This window comes from Anarhichas minor, unplaced genomic scaffold, assembly GCF_050575085.1.
Source record: "Anarhichas minor isolate MPS153535 unplaced genomic scaffold, ASM5057508v1 ptg000136l, whole genome shotgun sequence".
In the NCBI taxonomy this organism is placed as follows: Eukaryota; Metazoa; Chordata; class Actinopteri; order Perciformes; family Anarhichadidae; genus Anarhichas; species Anarhichas minor.
In genome coordinates, this window is record NW_027466582.1 from 10,812,614 (window position 1) to 10,832,910 (window position 20,297).

Here is a 20,297-nt window from a genome sequence, read left to right on the forward strand (position 1 = left end):
ACGATTCAGACGTGCAGGAAGTAGGAGACGAGACGAGAGCAGGAAGTCTACGGGTGTGTTTTGGCTCCGTGGGGAGACAATGTCATGTAGCTGTCACGAGGAATATCTAAATGAAGAATTGTAATGTCTCTGTTGGAGGTCTTCCGTTTGAAATGTAAGTCAAAGACAGATTGAAGAGTTTTTACTCTGTAATGATTGGGAAATGGATTCACACTCTTAACTGAATGATTTATAAAACAAACTACTGAAGGTGTGAGTGTAGCTCTTGTCCCGGATGCCTAAATGACTCCAGAGGCAGGCTTCTTCCTTTTTATGGAGACATCAAAAGATGAACTTCAGGTAATGACTTTTACTCTTCAAAAGTAGATGGATAGATGGATAGATAGACACCCTTCAGGAAATGAACTCTTCAAATATTAAAATAAGCCTTGATTCCCAGTTTGGAATATGTGTAATGTAGTTGAAGCATGTTCAGCCTGATTGAACAAGCAGGTGTCGCCGGGTAAGAGATGGAGGAGCAGATGGCGAACAGAATCAGACTGAAAGGGAACAAAAATAAAAAATGCCTTGTTGGTTTCTCAAGTTTATTCGATCTGTGGTTATCAAAGACAATGCCCGAGAACATAAGTTATGAAAAAAAGCCTCCATGATGGGGACTCTTGAGTTTGAGATGACACAGCATTATCATTTTAAAACATAGGCATATTTTCTCATTTATTTTAAAACAGCAATGTTAAAAGTAAAAAAAACAAACAAACAGATGGACAGGAAGAGACAGCAGAGATGCCGAAAAAGGACATTATCTCGGTGGAGTGCTTCTTTTGGTGAGCCTCGGGGCGGCTCCTGTGTCTGTGCGCGTGCACCATGAGTTCACCATACTCCACATAATCTTACCATTGTTAACTAGAGGTCCCCCCCCCCCCCCCCCCCAGCCGAGTGACTGGAGTTCACCATTGTTCCAAGTGCTGGGGGGGGGGCTGAGGACAGTCCCCACTGTCACCGCCAGCCTCCCCCGCTGGCCACACAAACACTGTTCAGTCAGGAGGAAAGCCAGAAATAAAAACACACACTGCTCATCATTAAATCAGGCACCAGGTCGTGACGTGGCCCGTTAGACTTAAACAGCACACACGGGCACACTTCATCACGCGCACATCCATCCACCCACACACACGCGCGCACACACACACACACACACTGTACAGTATACAATGCACAAGCCCCATACGCACAAAATTAAGACCGTTAAAAACACACTCGATAAAAGCACAATATGGTATTTTAAAATTAATTGCACATGGAGAGACATGATGGAGGAAGCACAGTGAGTGGAGGAGGAAGAAAGGGGGGTGGGGGGGGTGTCAGTGGTGAGCATGGCAAGAAGAGGACACAGTACATTCAGTAAACAAAGAAGGGAGGAAAAGGAAAACAAAAAAAAAAGGCAAGATTAGAATCAAAACCACTGAAAGGAATTAAATAAAAATCAAAAAAACCACTTCTTTTCCAGTTTGTCATCTTTTTTTCGAGTCTTACAGTAGTCCCAGTCTTGTCTCGGGAGAGCGAGCTCGGTCAGTTGTGTGGATTTTAATTGTTTTTGTTGCTTTAGTTAAAATCAATGTTCATGTCTACATCTCTACAGACCCCAAGTTTAGAGCGTCGGGCAGGGGGAGTAGTGGTAGGGTGCAAGTCTTCCATGACCTGTCATACGCACAGGCATTTACACAAGTGCACACACACACACACACACACACACACACACACACACACACACACACACACGCACACACACACACACACACACACACTCTCATAAACACATAAGAGTGCATTCTCATTCCTATCACCCCTGGTTCAGGCTTTTCCTTTTCTTCCCAGCTTAGCGCACTAAGTACGCATCTCTCTTCTGTACAAAAGCTGCCTCCTTCCCTGGAATCGGAGTCCGCGTGTTTATCCTCGCTCCTTCTCTTCTTTAATTTTTTTAATTTCCTCTTCTTCTTTTTTTTTTTTTTTTACTTCTTTTGAGAGCTGAGCAGTTTGTCCGCCTCGGGGTACGTCGGGTACTTCACGGTCTCGATTTTCTCTTTGACCTTGTAGGATGGGTAGAGGCCAGTGCGGCCTAGTTTGCGGTTGATGCCTTTGGAGTATCCGTCCCAGTGGTTGCCGGCCACGCCGATCACGTCCCCGGGCTCCAGGGGAATGTCCTCGCTGTCGCGCGGCTGGTGGGGGTAGATGGCGATCTGGTTGTGGGCGTTTTGACCTCCGAAGTAGTAGATGTCATCCAGGGAATAGAAGAAGGAGGAAGCGTCGGGATGCAGCGTCTGCATGATCTCGTAGGCCACGCGGCAGACCTGAGACAGAAACACAGGCTGGGATTATTTTTCTTAGATCTATTATTAGTATTTGTCTCGATAACGAGGCTGTAGAGGCGAGAGAACATGCTTTTACGGGGACAAAAGTACTTGAAGCCCTGGTAAAAGAGGGATAAAATGTGCTAAGCGACTCATTCCTTGCCGTGGACTCTTAAACCCAGAGTGTGAACAGGAAATATGAGGCTCAGACTTTATTTTTAGGTGCTGGCAGAAAGCCCGATCCCTCCGCGTTATAACTCACTATAAAACAGCACTTTGGCAGCTGAGATGATCAGGATAATGGATGACAAATGCCATTGTAATGTCAAAGGCGTAATAAATGGGCTTTGGATCATGTGACTGAAAATGGGACAATGAGGTTTGTTGACGATCACACGATTGTGATTATGAAAAACGTTCTGGATCGCCTCGTGACAAACTGGAAGCATCAAGTGGTGATTGTCTTTCCTGTGTCTCCAACACAAAGCCTTTAACTGTTTGACCTAAATCAGTTGGTTTTTTAAAACCCTTTTCATAATTAATAATACAATCCAGGTGTTCTTGTTTTTACATTAATTAAGGGTTATCTCTATTACTTCTTCTTCATGAACTGTAACTTATAATTATTGTTAATTCAACAGCTAAATCATTGAGCTTGAAAGCCCATTATATATATATATCTCGGTAAAAAAGCAGTTTGACAAATCAAATCTAAGCACAAGGTCCATATTCAAGAGCTTTCAGGCTCATCTGGTGGCCTTCATGAGGGGAAGGAGTTTGCTTTGTTTTCATAGAAGCAGCTAAATTGTCATCACCTGACCTAAGCATGAACGTTTGGTTATGTGACAACAGGAGGTCACACTCAGGTCACGTGATAACAACAGAGCTCCATCCACGGACAAAGGCAGCGTTTAACAGCCTTTTAATTGCAATTTATGTGCATTCAGAAACATATTAAGGAAGTCTTAAGGGAATCACTTTACTATATGTCCAAACATTATTTATTTGATTCCACTTCATTGCTTCCTTGTCTATTGGCAGGCACAAATCTAAATTCTTAAACCCAATAATCCAATCAGGACTCTCTGTCCCCAGGGCTCCCGTCTGTCCCCAGAGTGAAAAAGAAGTCAAAAGTCAAAAGGGCCTTTTCCTATCGCACCCTCTTCCTCTGACGTAACCTCTATGGACTTTAAACAGTCGGATTAAGTGCAAGCCTTTAAATCCAAACTCAATACTCACGTTTTTGCCTTAACTTTCAATTAGTTGTTTATTCTTTCATTGCTTGGCTGGCGGGTCAGTCTCTGTCTCAATGTATTATTTAAGCTTAGCAGTCAAAAATAATTATATTAACTTTAAAGCCACCGCTTCTCAAGAACCCTTGTTGTTTGTGTGCCACAGGCACCGCTGTGTGCCTCTCTTTGTGCCAGTCTGTCTCTCTCTCTCTCCCTCTGTGTGTTTGCTCGTTCTCCTCGTCCGTGTGAACGATGTACTTGAGGTCGCCTGTTGTGTGTTTGTGCAGCCTGTCCTCTTCTCCAGGTCACATGGTGGAGGAGGAGGCTGCCTGGCTCAGGCTCCATCTGTTTGGCGACACCTGGAAGATGCTCAACATCCTCCTGGCTCCAATCCTTTTCAAATACGTTCAAGTATCATTTTTGTCGTACGTATTGCCTATATTGTAATTCCATTGTGTTGCTTATTCTGGACACACAACATCTATTGCATTTCTGTCCGTCCTGGAAGATGGAATTTTTGGCTGTTTTTTCCTCGCATTGCTGAGTCAAGACAAGTCAAAATGACTTAAAACTTGACCCCGAACGTCAGTGTCATCGAAATACTAGAGTGTAAAAGTGGACTGACCTGTGAGGAGAAGGTGCAGACCAGGAAGTCGGTCTGAGACAGGAAGTGGATGTCCAGGATTACTCCTCTGAGCGAGTTCTCAGTGTAGCGGTTGTGAAGGCCTGCCGACCACGAGATGGAGTTATCGCTGATGAACTCATATTCTGGATACCTGGAAGGGACAAGAAGTCCAGAGTCAGAGTAAGACAAGAGAGGGTGAAATGATACAAATACAGAGAAAAAGACACTCTCACAGATCAGTTGGACAGACTCACAATGGGCATCAACACACACACACACACACACACACACACACACACTCCCGGACACTGACTTAGTTTTGGCTTCCTGCAGCAGGGAGGGGTCGTCAGTTGCCAGGTAAACTCGTTTCTTGTCGATGTGGACACGTCTGGCCAGATTTTGGAACTGCTCCTCCACATGCAGCATGTACTCCTCTATGGGATGGAAGGCCGCCTCCGTCCCCACTTTATCTGTCCTCCTCACGTGGACTCTACAGACAGACAGACAGGGACACGGACTGCGTTACAGACGAGTATTGTAATGTCATTTTCGATAAAGTTGGCGTTGAGTTTTGTCCATCTGCACTCTAAGCTCGTCGGGTCCATTAACACAGTTATGGTGGTGTCCCTCAAGATTACATATATGATGTAATGCACCTGTGCACTTCACCTCAAACTTCAAGAAACGTTTTGCTAAGTATGCACCAAGAACCATTATCCTCACATTGATACCGTGGTTAAGTCAGCATAAAGAAATTGAACCACAACTGGTAGCGTCTGTCTCCCACCGGGGGTACAATGATGGATATGAGGCTCCTACATTTGTTAAGAGTCCAAAATCTAGTGAATAATAAAAAATTTTGAGCTCATCATAGTTGTGTTTGTATTTTAATTAGAACATTTTTTTTAATCTTTATTCAGACAACCTAGTTTACACTGTTTGTTTGTGATGTTGACACGTAATCGCTGGAAAGAAAAAGGAAAAAGAAAGAAAAAGACCCTTCCACTTGAAAGCCATACCGTGGCAATCTTTCCATTGTTGGTATAAACACAAACAAAGAGCGATGGGACAAAAGACAACGACAGAAAAGAAACAGAAAAGGCAAGCGGTGACTGAGAGAGAGAGAGGAAGTCTCAGAAATAGAGAGAGACAGTGAAATAGACAGACAGTAGAAATATCCAACAGAACTGTATTGTTTCGGTTTCCTTGTCATCGCTCGCAGTACACAAGGACAAAGAGAGATCGCTGTCACCGGCTGTACGTGTGAAAGAAAGAGCACAGCTGGTAAACAGAACAAAAGATGGACGAGAATGGGAAACGTCTCCTCTCCTGACACGGACGCATCCCTCAGACTGATGGACGCTGAAACACGATTTTATGCCGTCCACGACTATTCAATTGCTAAACCACCCAGCCGCATCCACATTGGGACTTCTGGCCCCGAGGAGCAAATTCAATTTCAAAATCGAAGAGAAAGAAAAAGACCTTTTTCAACCTTTACTTCACAAATGAAGGGACGCGTACACGTTTCCCCACATTCATATAGGGCCACCTGGGAGCTTCCCAATACAATCAGCTGGTCTACTGCTTACCGAGGAGCAGCTCCACTGGAACATCTCGGGTCAAAAGCCTTTTTTAAGGACACTTTGGTGTCGAACATTAGTCCTTTACTTCCACCATTCAGGATTTCCCAAGTGCTTTAGTGCTTTTCAAGGCTGCCTAGAACTCCTTTGTGAGAATGAGGTAGAAGAATAAAAAAAAGTAAGAGAGTAAGAGGTTCAGAGAAAGAGAATAAACAGGCTGCAGCTCCTTTCTTTACGTGGCGAATAAAAACCAAAAGAATGGAGTGAGGACAAGTTGGTGAGTGGGCTACAAGGTGTGTCCGAGCCTTTCATTCGGTGTCTCTGATCGGACCGAGGTCGTGACTGCTTTTTGCATCCTTTGTTGGGGTCCGTCTCTCCTGCTCCCCAATGTCTCTCATGTCTCCGGTGTTTTTGTTCCTGTGAACTCTTTTATCTTGCCCTTTTCTCTCTCTGTCAGACCACACTGAGGCATTGCTTAGCCCTTAGACATCTATCCCCCCCCCCCCCCTCAAGAACTCACCCACTACCTCCGCCTCAATAATTCAATTTATCTCTCTCTATTCATACTGTACTAGCAATCCTCATGGTGGGCGTAAAAGCATGCATTAGAGGCATCAAACACACCCACACTCGACACAGCAATGCTGATTCGGGCAGTTAGTGACAATAACACATATAGACTATAGAGTAAATGATTTGACCTCTGGATGCCTGTCAGCTGCACGAAGAAGAAATTACCACAATACACCTACTGTATGCTGCAGAATGACATAAACACATTAAAGGAAAGGCCAACATGAAGGGTCTTATGAAGGTGTTCTGCACACTACTGGCTCTCTTGCAATGAGCACAAAAAAAAAAAAACTTCTAACATTATTAGAAAGTTATTATAAAATGGTCTTTCTAAGCTCTCTAAGTGAAGAATAAAGAAATAATTTTATTAATTATTATAAAGAAAAATATATATATATATACATACACATAGATACACACAATGTATAATAAATCCATGTCTTGGTGACCACATTGCCATGGCGATAAGGCTACTCTGGTATCTGTAACAGAAGTCTCTCTCTCCCTCCCTCTCTCCCTCCCTCCCCCCCATTAGGACACATTAAATGGGGGCAGGATGGAGCTGTGCTGATAGCTGCTTTCAGTTGGTGGCTCCCAGCCTTCCTGCCTCTCACGTCCTCAGAGAGCAGCAGGGAGAGAGGTGGTGGTGGTGACGGAGCTGGTGGGGGTCGGCTGGCGGTTGTCGGGTCCTCCTGGGACAAGCTGCCTTTCTATTCCTCTCGGTACTCTCTGCATCAACCCCTGCATCTCCCGTTGCTGCCACTCCCTCGTGCCTTTTTCTTGCATTGACACTATGGATCTCTTTCAGTGTCCCCCCCCCCCCACTTTTCCATACACTCATACATATCGCCTTCCCCCCACAGTGCTGACAGAAGCGCAAAGGCACTTTGTTGCAACATCAGTGCAGAGTGGAGTGGATGTATCAAGAGCTGAGAAGGGATGGGATAAGAGGGATGAAAACTTTGTTCTACCCAGCACATCATTTCAATAAGCCTTTCCCATGTGATATGGAGGGAGGAAAGGGTGGGATATACGAGTGTATGGAGGGGGGGGGGGGGGGGGGGAGTAGGAAACACAAAGAACAGTGATAGAGATGTGTGTAAAACCATGAGAGCAAGAGAATTGTGGGTAGGGATGTGCACCCGGGGAACGTGAGGGAGATATAACAATATAACAATTTGAAATCTTGAAGCAGGATGAACAAATGAAGACTGAGCAACGATCACAAATGAAAGGATGCGAGAGGTCGGGGAGATTGAAAAAGTTGGGATGAGTCACAGACAAAAAACAATTGAGGATAAACAGGGGGAGGAGAGTCAAAGAGCTGGGAGAAAGAGACGGAAGCTGCCGGGTGATGAAAGGCAGAGAGGTAAAAACAAAAGAGAAGAGCGTCTGAGAAAAGAAAGAGAGGGAGACAGAAGAGCGTGACAAGAGGAAGTCAGAACCAAGCAGAGCAGGACAGGAAAAGTAAGGAAGAACGGCGACGGTTGCTTGCAGCAAGACGCAAAGAAGAAGAGGAGTTATGAGAGCGAGGAGCTGGCAAAAGAGACTATGAACATATGGATGTGAGAGTTATGTTGAGAATGACGGAACTAAACCCGGCTGACTTCACAAACTATTACAATATAACTCTTAGTGTTTATTTTAAACTACTTCTTTTACCAGGCAGGTGGAATCAGCCTCATGGAAGAGAGATAACCAGTCATTATGTGCATTGTCCAAAATGCTGGACCTCTTGTGCCAAGTTTCCCGAAAAGTGATATCTAGGTGGCGTACTCCGATACCAGGGCACTGAGGTGCATTGTTCTTTCTGCAACGAGGAAGTTCTCCTGTGCTCTTATGTGGATTTTTAAAAGCTAAGGAAGGCTCTGGTGATCTGCCAGACTGAAATATCTCAGCAGCTAGCAGGACATATTGCCATGAAACATTGTTCATTCACGCTCCCCAGAGGATGAAGTCGACTGACTTTGGCGAGTGTAAACCACTTTGAAGCCTGGGGATGTGTTGACAACAACAACAATATAGAATATAGCCGTTCTTATCCTTTAATCAACAATGATTACTGAAGATTAAAGAAACGCTTAAACATTAATACATGAAACAAGGCAGAATCACACAAAGCATATTACTAGAGAGAAAAGAATGATGTAATTTCTTTAAGCAAGTTGATTTGCATTAATATAGTATATAATATAGCATATAATATAGCTGTATTAGTGTAGCGCAGAGAAGTGATAAAACCCAGGGTAAATAAAGGTAGAAAATGAGCCAAACTAAACACTTCCATAGATTGAGTTACTTTTAATACTATTGTATTAACCTCCTATTAACCTCCCGCAAAGCAGTGTCTGTATTCCAGCACAGCCCTCAGGGCGATGTCGTTATTTTCTTCTTCCTGCGCCGTCTGTTCGCTTTGATTGTGAAGCATTTTGCAAACTTTATTCTAGAGATACGCTGTAGTGACAAAGCCGTTATTATTGAAGTGTTTAAAAGCACAGAAAATGGAAGATAACAAAGCGAGCCACGCTGACAAGTGACAGCCGAGCGTCCTTACCCGATGATGGGGTGTTTGAAGCCCAGCTTGGCGGTGGTCTGCTGGATCTCCTTCTCCAGCCACGTCTGCGGTCGCACCAGGTACTTGACGAACTGGGACACCCACCAAACGGAGGGGTCGCCGTGCAGACGGTGCAGGCGCGGGGCCAGGTCTTCGGGGATGGCCAGGGGCAGGTAGGGGGGCCGGGGGTGGAGACTGTCCACTATAGGCAACTCCACAACCTGGACGTCCTTATCGTGGGCCTCTCCTGGACGGTCCAAAGAGGAGAAGGTTGAGTATTAGGATGATCATGTTCATTATCATCAATGCAAACATTATGCTCATCTATTCAACAATTGATGAACTTATATATCAGAAAGGCACCTTCCTTATCAAAGCAGAGGTTCTAAGGATTGAGCGGCAGATTGTAAAGCCCTTTGAGATTTGTGATTTTCGTTATGTAAATAATGTTGGCATGAGAGACTTGGCTTCAGACCTTGTATCAGTACCAAGTTTCAGTCGGATGAAGAAAGCCACAGACTCATTTGAAGTTGTGACATGACAGCTGTTTCCGTAAGACAACTTAGACCTTTTCTTCTTCTCCCTTTTAAAGTATATGGAGTTCAGAGACATCGGCAAGTTGTCAGCGTAGCTTTCTGTCAAACAACTGACAACACTGACTAACATCTTTGAGTTCACTGAACCTCTTAGTGTCTTTTTCTACTGAACTAATTACGACACAATATGACTCTGTCAAAAATAAAACATTATGTTGCGATGCAGTGAGATTTTTCAGTATTCTTCTTCATCCCTATTACATTCATCCCTGTTCTGTTACCAGCATGAATCCAAATCCCCCAACCCCCTATGAATCCAGCTTCTGGGATTGACAGCTGCTCTTTGCCCGTCCTTGTTTAAAGGCCAAGGTAAGCTCCTTTCTATCAAGGCTGTGTAAGGCCAGGGGCTGGTGCAAGGACCTGGATTGGAGGGGTGGGGTGATGGGGGGGGCTGTTGGTCTGGCATTGGCGCCTTCAGGCTGAGTTCTGCTTGGCAGGCGCTCTGGGCAGAGGGGTTGAGCACGGGCTGATTACGAAGGTCACCTTTCTGGGCAGAAGACAGTCCCCCCCCCATGCACACCGAGGCCAACTGTGCGTGAACATGCATGTGCCCGTGCCCACAGAAATGCTCATGAGGATACACACACACACATGCACATGCATGTACGGGGGTCTTGCGATGAGAATGCGGGGAAAAAAAAGGTGATCCAAAGAAAACAACAATAAAAAGAAATGTGTATTCACACACAGACCCACACACACACACACACACACACACACACACTCACAAAGAGCCTCAGCTAATCTCATCGCACCAGAAGGGATATGCCTGGCAGACAAAACCTTCACTCTCTTTCAGTCTTAAAAACCCAGGGAGAGTTGTGTTTTGGTCCGTGTGTGTGAGTTAAACCCCTGATTTACACAAAAACAAGTTTTGAGGCCTGTGTTCTTTCAGACTAAAGTGGCTTCTCTAACTGCCACAGACGGGCCCTAATACAGCTGCAAACACACATCCACGGCACACTTCCAACTAAATGGCATAATGAGTCATTAAAAATGGCCTTTCACAGAAAGGGTACGTAAAAAAAACATGCGAAAAACAAGGACAGAAACAGAGGCTTCAATTTATGTGCGCGTATGCCTGAACATGAACTGAATATAAATTGGTAGAAGCATTAAATATTGAACAGAAAAGATATTCCCAGGCCTGTCTTTGCTTATATAACAGCATTGGCATGATTCACATAAGGGGGAATGGGCACTTTTTTGAGGCCTGCACTTCATGGCATAAATGTACTGAGACGCAGTGAGTCTGCCTCCCACAGCTCCTTAATTACATCACAAAGCTCTTTTTAAATTTCATCTCAACTCCAAAGCATCGGCTACATTTTTTCATGTACGCGCCTTAAAGCTTAAAGGTCTGAACTGACACAGAAACGCTGTATTTTAAGCCCATGATGCATACTTCGCCTAATAAATATTGCACAAGCTCAACACAGCTACTGGAGAACCAGGAGTGACACCATACAGACACAAAATGCGAAGCCTTTCCATTCATAATACATTTGAGAGGCGGTTTATGAACTTGGAGAACTCTTCTTCCAGTCTTTACATGGCAGGGAACATTATGTTTCCCCTGCTGCTCTCAGACTCACTCATAAGGCAGTAATATCTCTACAGAGAAGCTCAAAGGAATACACCCTCTTTGGCAAATTAGCTCTTTGATCAACGAACCATTGTTCCACAAGGACACTAGTTTCCCCTTTGTGTGCTCAGAATTTACCAAACCTGTGAGATGGTGCTGTAAGCTCTCTCATGCTGCTGCCCACTGCACATAAAAGTTGTAGTAAAACAGCAACATGCACCAGTGGGTTAATAGACAGAAGGGCTGGGTTTGGACCTTATTACTTTCTGTTGGTATTGACCGATATGTCCGAAGCGCAGAGAATCTAAAATTGTCAAGTACTAAAAACTTGTATTGATTGTCTGTTTAGATTCGTAGTAATATTTCCAAACTAAAAACTATTTAAACTGTGTTTTATTCAGGCAACGATTGAAAAACGTGGGTACTGTGTCGGCATTATTATCCAGTATCCAATCCCAAGAGACAAGGTGGGTCAATCTTTATCAATATTCCCATTACATAGTTATAATCTAATAAAATAGATGTGTATCGTAATTGTAGTTCCTAGTTAAAACCCAAACTTAAGATTGTATTTTATTACAGCAAAGTTCTTTTCAGGTTGTTTAAGGTTTTAGAATTATGGTTCCCCGGAAAAATTTGAATTTTCTTTCCCCACTTCCCGTAGGAGGGAAGAAAATCAGCAGGTCCTATAATGATCGCTACCTTTGATTTTGTCACAGATGCATATTCCATGCATCATCTCTCCGTCTATAATTAACTGACATCCTACGGGAAGCAACTCAACATAAAGTGGGCAAACCATGTGCCGATAAATGACAGCGCTGCTACATAAAACACCAACAATGGCGATTTCCAATGCGAACACAAGGTTAGGCAAACAAAAGACAAAAACTGTATCGTGTAAAACTATAGAACAGCAAAAAGCAGCATGCTCATCACATTTCTAAGTGAAGGCTACTAGAAAGGATTGGTGGCATTTACCAGGAATGATGCAACAGAGACCCGATGTCTGACAAAATTAGAAAATGACGACGTTGCAAAGTCCACTGCCATCCTGGAACACCGCAAACCCTTCATCATCTCAAGGCATTGGCATGGTAGGTAATAAACACTGGCTGATCATAGAATAAAAGGCCAATAATATACTGTAACACTAGCAAATATCCAAATGCATTAATTGTACTGGCATGGGCAGACATTCCACTTAATTAGTGATATATTCAATGTATATCTACTAATTAATCCAAGGCTTTAGTGTCCCTTTGTGGCCCAGTGTCCCAAGGAATGATTTTACCTTCCCTGTTAACAAAAGAGGCATGACCACAGCAGTAGCCAAGAACCCAACAGGCTTACATTAGCTATGCTCGGCTTGTTAGCTGGCTTGGTCAACAGAAGATACTGCCTCTGCAAATTACAAGACTTATAAGGATAAGAATTCAGAATGCTAAAAGGCCGGGGGAGTGGCGTTTGTGGCGAGATGACTGTTGGCTGCCAGATGGCATATATGGATCTATAGGAGGCGGTTTGTAAGACAGACACCAGAGAAAGACATTAGATAGGGGAAAAGGACACATGAAAGGCAGGAGAATAAGAAAGGGAATGCGCAAGGAGAGCAGGAGATAAGAAGGGAGAGCCCAGGAGAGCACAAATCAAATGAAGCGATAGCAGAAATATATAGAGCTGAAAGGATGCCGTGATGAGAACAAGAAAGCAATGACAAAGAAAGTGATAGAGAGCGAGAGAGAGAGAGAGAGGGGGGGGGGGGGGGGGGGGGCATAGTCTCATTGTAAAACCTCCAAATCATCCATGATCTTTGCTTCTGTCAGCTTAACAGAGGATGACGCACCTATACTGTAAGACCATCCATTAATCATACAAAAATCACTATTTCCGCTCATACCGATGCGCAATCTCATTCATAAATGATTCTGCTGCCTGTGCATCACCAGGGAGATGCATTCTCCCCCAAACAAGCACATCGATCTTCAGTCTAAGGTTTACTGACGCCAGGTACACATATACATTAGCGTATGCTTGAACACGGTGTTCGTTACGGACAATCAACGACTGACGCATACGTTGTACATACGTAGAGCTTTTGCTTTAACCGAGCACGCATCCTCGTGACCAAGACACAACACAAACGTGTGTAGCATGCACACAGGAGTGACGTCATTCATAAAAGATGACTCGTCTTTGCTTTTGAAAAGTTAAAATACAGATGAAACCCCTATGGAGTAATAATTAACCATGTGTATAGCTGGAGGGGTCAAATTAGAATCAAGGCTGAGTGGCGGCGCTGGATCCAATTCTACAATGAATCCATGGTGTGAGAACTCAAGATGACATTTGGACGAACGCAATGTCAACATTGTATTCTGGTTGTCGTTTGGTGACGGAAGGACGTCCTCCGTTGAAGCATCATTTAGGCGAACAACAAATGATGTCCTCCTCTGCCCCCAAATACCAGACTGCCCTTTAACCTCTCGCCTGTCCTGCAGGTGTCGCTGTTGATGCATTTTAAATAGAATTTGAATAATAGATGTTTTCGAAAGAAGAGAAAATATATACTCAAGGATACTGAGATTTGATAAAGGTTTATTTCAACCAATTACTCTTTTTTTTAAGATTTGATCTCCCCCATGACTCTCAAAAATAGAGGAGGAGCCTCCTCCTCTGCCTCTATGACCGGCCTCCTCTGCGGAAATAAAGTCTTCTTGGCACTGAAGCCTTTGAACAGTAACCTGCTGCTGCTGCTTCACTGGCTGCCAAAGTGCTTTAACAGGAATTGCACAGTCCTGCTTAGCCAGGGAATTCACACTTTGTTTGTTTTCGCTGTAGCAGCACAAAAGACGTGTGGTCTGGCAGACCCCGTCTTTTAGCAGAGATAGACCAAAAAAGACAACAAGGCCTATTTGAATATTAAGCAACCAATCATAGTCGTTTGCAGGCAGCACTGAGGCTCCGGCTGTGTGTGGCTCACAATGGGTGATGGTGTGTGTGTGTGTGTGTACCTTACCTGACCAGTGTCCAGTGGTGGCCCCGGCGCGGTCGGTGCAGGTGTTACTGACGGGCAGGAAGACGGTCTCCCAGCCGCCGGGGGCGTAGCGCCAGTTGTGGGACTCCAGGATGAGCGTGCGCTGGGTGCCATAAGCGATCATGAAGCAGTAGACGACATGGTGGAGCTGGCAGCCGTAACCACAGCCCTTATTGATGTTGCACACCAGCTTTCTCGCCTTACTGCAGTCTGGGGGGTTCTGGGAGAAGGACAGGAAGGAATGTTTCAACCTTTTTTTATTGCTTGACCTTCTTCTTGTATCTCTCAAAGCCCTGCTCTCTGACTTGTAATAACACATGGCCGATATTGTTCTTTGTTCTCTTTGCCCGTCTCTCTCATACTCCACTTCGCTCTAAGTTTATACCTGTTCCCTCTTTTTCTCGGCTCTCTCTCTCTTTACCTGCTAGTTTGTTTTTCCTTTCGTCTCCCTCTGTGACAGCCATGAAAATGACTCTTTTCCCATCTTTCTTTTCTCTCCCGCCTCTCTCCTTCTTATTGTTAAAAGGATACAACTGGTAATGTTCTATATTTTTATACGCTTTGGTGACAAGTATTGTCTGTGCATTCAAAGCCGGATATAGATGTTTTCACCATTGTTACAAGAACATTATTAAAAACACATAAATGAGCCACACCGTTGCAATAAGTGGCACATTTCTTCAACGCTATGAACATGGCCACCGTAGTTCCTTTATACATTGTACCCACATACATTGTGCTGTTGCACTGGCACATATCAATAGTTGGCTGATCATAATCCCGAGCCTCTGTTTGAGTAACGTTTGCAAGAAATGACTGAAATTGCTCAAAAAACTCTGTATTTGTGACCAGCTTTTTAAGATTTAAGTTGTCAGTAGGAACCAATGGGGCAGCGTGGAGGATGGAAATTATTGAAAGATGGATTCATTGGATTTGGTCTTTTGGGATTTGTTGGCAATAGGAACAATCCCCATCTATTCTTCATTAATCTCTTTGTTGTTGTCTGTAATCTCTTTTTCCTCTCAGTATTTATCGCTTTTCAATTCAAGGCTAATTTATTGAAACCACAATATGGCTTACTGTAATTATCAAATGGGAGGAGATCCAATATTTGTAAAAGGCAAAATGTGTGTCACATAGCATTTTAAATTAAACATCGTGCTGCAGAGACGTCCAGGACTACACATCATAATATACAGACTTAAGAAAACATCTTTGTTTGGTACAAATCCCAGCAAAAAAAACACAATAATCATTTCAATATGTTTTTCGATGAAAATGACAATCATGATGTACATTTCTTTCATATCCCCCATATGCCGCAAATCATCTGTGTGTGTGTGTGTGTCATTCACAGTCCCTCCGGTTGCGGCATGTTGATACATATTGGGCAGCGAGATATGCCTCGTCTCTTTCTCCAAGTACTTTTTTCATTTGAGAGGTCATTAAGCTCTTTGAAATCCCAAATGACAGAGTCGACCTTGTTTAAGTAAATGTTCCTTATTTCATTGAATGTATGACATTGGAGTAGATGGATGTAACGACCTCTTGTTACCGCCGCGGGTCCTTTCCGCACACACACTGAGCACACACTCAAACAGCGTTCCGTAATGTTCTTTGTTGTTATTACTGCAGTTCAGACTGGTCTCGGCCGTGCGCTCTCCTGCCGTGCCCCCGAGCGCACCGCCGTACATGCGTTGGTCAGGATCGTCTGCTGTCCTGTGTCTCCTGCTTACCTCTCTCTCGTGCCTCCGTCCCTACTAATGTTTATATACGAGAGAGACAATCAAGGATCAGCTTCAGCTGCGGCTAATCAAGCCTCTTCACGGCACCGTTCCCTGAACCACTCCCCCCCCCCACTCTGTCCCCTCTGCAACCGCGCCCAGCCACCACAATGGATTTCTGTCTCAGCCTCACCTGTTGAACAGTTACCACATGTTCTATTTTCGGTTGGTTGCCAGGATCTGTCTTCCTCCTTTTGATTGCCACTTTGTGGACACTGAGACGGTGCTTGGTTAGGATCTGTGTCCGCTTTTGTTTTCTGACAGTAAAGAGATATTCTGCAAATTCATAGTCTCTGTTTAGGACCAGATAACATTCTAATCTACTACTATCTGCTTTTAGTTTCTTCTTTCTAATGGTCCAAATGGGGGTTCTTTCCATTGCTTATAATTAGGTTTACTCTGAGAGGTCTTTGGAGAGCAGTGTTGGTCACAGTGTGTCTGAGCGGGGGCAGTTAGCCTCAGTACCAACCTTTCCCCTCTCTCTCTCTCTCTCCTCCTCTGTTCTACCACCCTCTATCCTCATAGCCTATTCTCTCTGATTCTCTACTTCACTCACTCTCATTTGTCATTCTTAATTTAGCTTCAATATCTTACAGTCTGAGGGAAAGTACGCCAAATGAGAGGCAATGGGGAAAGAAACAAGGATTTTTCCTTTTCGCGGAAAAGTAAAAGTAAAAAATAAAAAGTGGAAACCAACAGAGCGACTCACGCTGCATTGCCGATGGGTCGCCGGGCGATTTCGCGATTCGCTCGGCAGCCGGTTTGAGCGACTCCGCAACGCTGGTGCCAACCAGCTTCCTAAACAGCAATTACCGGCTGATGGGAGTGTTTTCCTCATTAGGCTGCTGCAGCTGTGGATGGTTCACCGTAATCAGGCCGCCCGGCACCCACCGGCTAACGCTGCCTATCACACACTAGCAGGCGAGGGAGAGGGAGGCGAGGGAGAGGAAGAGGGAGGAGAAGGAGAAGGAGAGGGAAGCGAACAGTGGAAGAGATGAGAGGATAAAAAAACAACAGTGGAGATGAAATGAGAACGAGGACAGAGGCAACAGAAAAGAAGGGCACGTGAAAAAAGAAAGAGAGGAGCTGAAAACCGATTGCCGTTCAATAACATCATGGACAGAGTACAGCAGCCACCGCGCTGAAAGGACAAGCCACACAGGCATTTCCCTGGTGTTACAGGCTGCCAGTTCACTACTATTCCAATAGCCGTTAAGTCACTGTGCTCATAATCTACAGTGGCCTCCTGACAAAAGAATTAAAGCTTTTTCTCACGACAGAGCTTGGCATGTGAGCTGTAACGTGTGGCATGCGCCGTGTGGCGAGGAGGCCAGCATTGGATTCCCTGGTTGGTAATGATGAGGCTGGAATGACTCCGAAGCGCCGAGAGACCCGGTTCAAGGATAATGCCGGCAGATGCGTGCACAAAAGGCAGCCTCTGAGTACCGCTCCGTGTTGCAGGTTAAGTGGTTGTTTAAACGGTGTGCTTTTTGAGTGTGAAACACAGAAGGCAGTTGCAGAGTGATTCAGTTCAGAGAGACCACAGTGATATTGTTTCTCATGGGGAATACGGCGAAGAACAACTGGATAAGAGAAACAATATGCCAGGCTCAGGTAATTATCCGCTGTGATGGCCACATTCAAAGACAGAGTGGAAGATGAAAGAGAGCTGCTCACGCTTTAAGATATCTGTAGGAAAAAAAGCGAACTACATTTTGGTAAATGTCTGTTTTTGCCACTCTCTGTTGTCAGCAGTTTCACACTATATCCAGCTAATTAAAGTCTTTTCATTCTCCTCATAGACGCTTTTAGTGTAAAACCACCTGTTGCGCTCAGGTTGCGAGACATTTGTTTTGCATGAAGAGGCAACACTGCTGCTGTCATGTAGAAGGACTGGGTTGTTAGCAAAAGCAAAAACATCCACAATGACTCAACTATGATTGAGCTCCACCGAGAGAAAACTCAAATGTTATTATCAGAAAATCTTATTCCAATGTTATATTATATCAAACCCCATCTTTATTTACTGCTGGCAACAGTTCTCAGTAAAAGCCATTTAGCGTTTTTGCATTCTGTAATTGCCTCTTTGTTCAGAATATTTCACTGTTCTTATTTCTTGCCGAGTTTGCCTTTTCCACTAATGGATTGAAATGCTGTACCGACACAGAAAAGGATGCATGTGAGTACTGGACAAGATGTGGAAAACATAAGCCAGTGCAATGCGAAAATTTCACATAATGCAGAAGACAACATTTGATTACGGGTTCACTGTTCTGTGTCACAATGATGCCTGTTGTCTTCTGTAGTTTCCATATAAAAATAACGCAATAACAGAGCTGTAAACACAACACTGACATATCACCTTTAAGTTGATGCGTCAAGTTAAAGCTGGAGTCTGAGCTGAAGGACTTTCTGCCGAACCTGCGTGCCGCAAATCTTTTCATTTGATTTTGCGGGGAATCGGACTCGATGGCGAGCATTAAGAATAACGATAAAGGCACCTTTAGCATCTAGCATCTTCGGAAGCGTTATAGCTCGATGTGCTCGGCTACCCAGTGCGTCAGAAAGTGACGCCAAGAGTTCTGGCCAGGTTTCAGTACGTGACGTTGGGATAAGAGTGTGTTGCAGCGGCTCTAGCTGATGGTCTTGTTTACTTAGGTCATATAGAGGCATGAGTTTTAAATTTAGACTATTTTATAACCAGCTAAAGCTCCTTATAATAACTAATATAAAAAATACTGATTATAGCCGCTTTAAGGATTATAACTTTAAGGTACTGAACACGTTTGCCGAGCGACAAGTGATCTTTGGGAAATGAAGTGCAAAGATACCAAAGATCAAAAAAAACACCGTCTTCCTCGCCATCAATTAGAACCACCATAAAAAGGCTCACAGAGCGAAAAATAGATGAAAAGCGTGTCCAACAGAAATCCATCTGAAGAAGCCGGCCATGTTCACTGAATGCTGTGAGTGGACAGATGGAGCAGACGCAGAGAACGAGTTAGTTCAAGCAGGAATGAAGGGAGAAGCTGGTGCGGGTGGCAGCAGGATAGGAGTGTGGAGTCTGCCAGTGTGTGTACATATAGATGTGTGGGTGTGTGTGACAGCAAAACACACACCCACACACACACACAGGGCATCTCTTTGCATACGAGCATGTGCATCAATCTTGTGACTGTGTGTATGTGTGCGCCAATTGCTTGCGTAGGTGCGGGTGAATTCATCTGTACACGACTCAGTGTGTGTGTGTGTGTGTGTGTGATGAATTAGTGACAGCAGCTGGTGGAGCGGTGTGATCCCTCAGCGGTGGTGACAGCAGCTGTTAGTGGTGCCGTCTCCGCCCAGCCAGACTGACTGGGTCCTCTTCATCAAACACACCGGCTCATTAATGCTGCAGGGCCCGGTGCCGCGGCGCACCGCCCCGCCCGGGAACCCGGCAGCACCAGAGCTGGGCGGCTGGGGGTGAATGGATGAGTCATGGGTCTCAGGGTGTGTGTGTGGTGCTGTAAGCATATGTGCATCTATCTCAGCCTGAGTAAATACATGAGAGTCTGTGTGAGGACTTTTTTTAAATTTCTGCATACGCGCGTCTGCCGATCTGTCATTTTTTGTGCAAGTCTGCATGCGTGTCTGTCTTTTGCCGCTTGTGTGTGTGTGTGTCACTAAATCGCTGACAAGCAACAAGAATCCTGCTTGTTAGATCCAACTGCTGAGACAGTCTGCCATCACACCCATCACCTGCTCCTCGAGGAAACTGATGCTGACAGTTATGGATGGTGCAAATGAGACAAGCGAGTGGGAAAGATGTCCTCAAAAACGCATATGTGCAGTTGTACCTGAGAGGGAAACATTCATATAAATGCAGTGTGTGTGTGTGTGTGTGTGTGTGTGTGTGTGTAAGTAAGCGAGCGTGCAGGGCCAGTTGGCTGAGCAGCAGGTGTGTCTGTAGATACCTGTAGGTAGGTGATTCGGTTCTGGACCAGATCCGACACGTCTTTAGCCTCCTTCGTTCTCCACTCGCCCACTCCGTCCGCCTGGCTGAGGTAGTACAAGTCTGTCATGATGGATCTGCAGACACATGCACATTTCAAAACTATAATTATTCATGTGTTATAACCAGCTGAAAAGAAACACTGATTGCTACAAACTCTGTGGGGTGTTTTTTTTTCCCCAACTTGCAACAGTGTTATCAGCCATCCACTCATTATCAAATCTATGAACATTGCCCAGAGAGCAACACTACATCTCTGAGAGGTTTGGTACTTAATAATCTTTGCAATGAACAGCCTTTTGTTTCAGGATACACACTTCTCTTTTTCCTCTAATAAACAATCACAATATCTGGCCACATCACATCAAAATTGTAAACATCTCTAAACA

At 44.5% G+C, this 20,297-nt stretch overlaps 1 protein-coding gene across 3 annotated transcripts in view; it reads right to left on the reverse strand.

The window, feature by feature from the left end:
* Positions 1-567: 567 nt before the first annotated feature.
* The window catches only part of fut8b (fucosyltransferase 8b (alpha (1,6) fucosyltransferase)), a 73,584-nt gene continuing 53,854 nt past the window's right edge, over positions 568-20,297 (reverse strand). For all 3 annotated transcript variants that reach the window (XM_076084479.1, XM_076084480.1, XM_076084481.1), the window contains 6 exons: positions 19,871-19,985; positions 14,116-14,353; positions 8,916-9,162; positions 4,519-4,695; positions 4,206-4,356; positions 568-2,348 (listed from right to left, as the gene is read on the reverse strand). In XM_076084479.1, the coding sequence (XP_075940594.1) occupies positions 2,010-2,348; positions 4,206-4,356; positions 4,519-4,695; positions 8,916-9,162; positions 14,116-14,353; positions 19,871-19,985 (1,267 nt within the window). In that variant the 3' untranslated portion in view covers positions 568-2,009. The remainder of the gene's footprint in view (positions 2,349-4,205; positions 4,357-4,518; positions 4,696-8,915; positions 9,163-14,115; positions 14,354-19,870; positions 19,986-20,297) is intronic.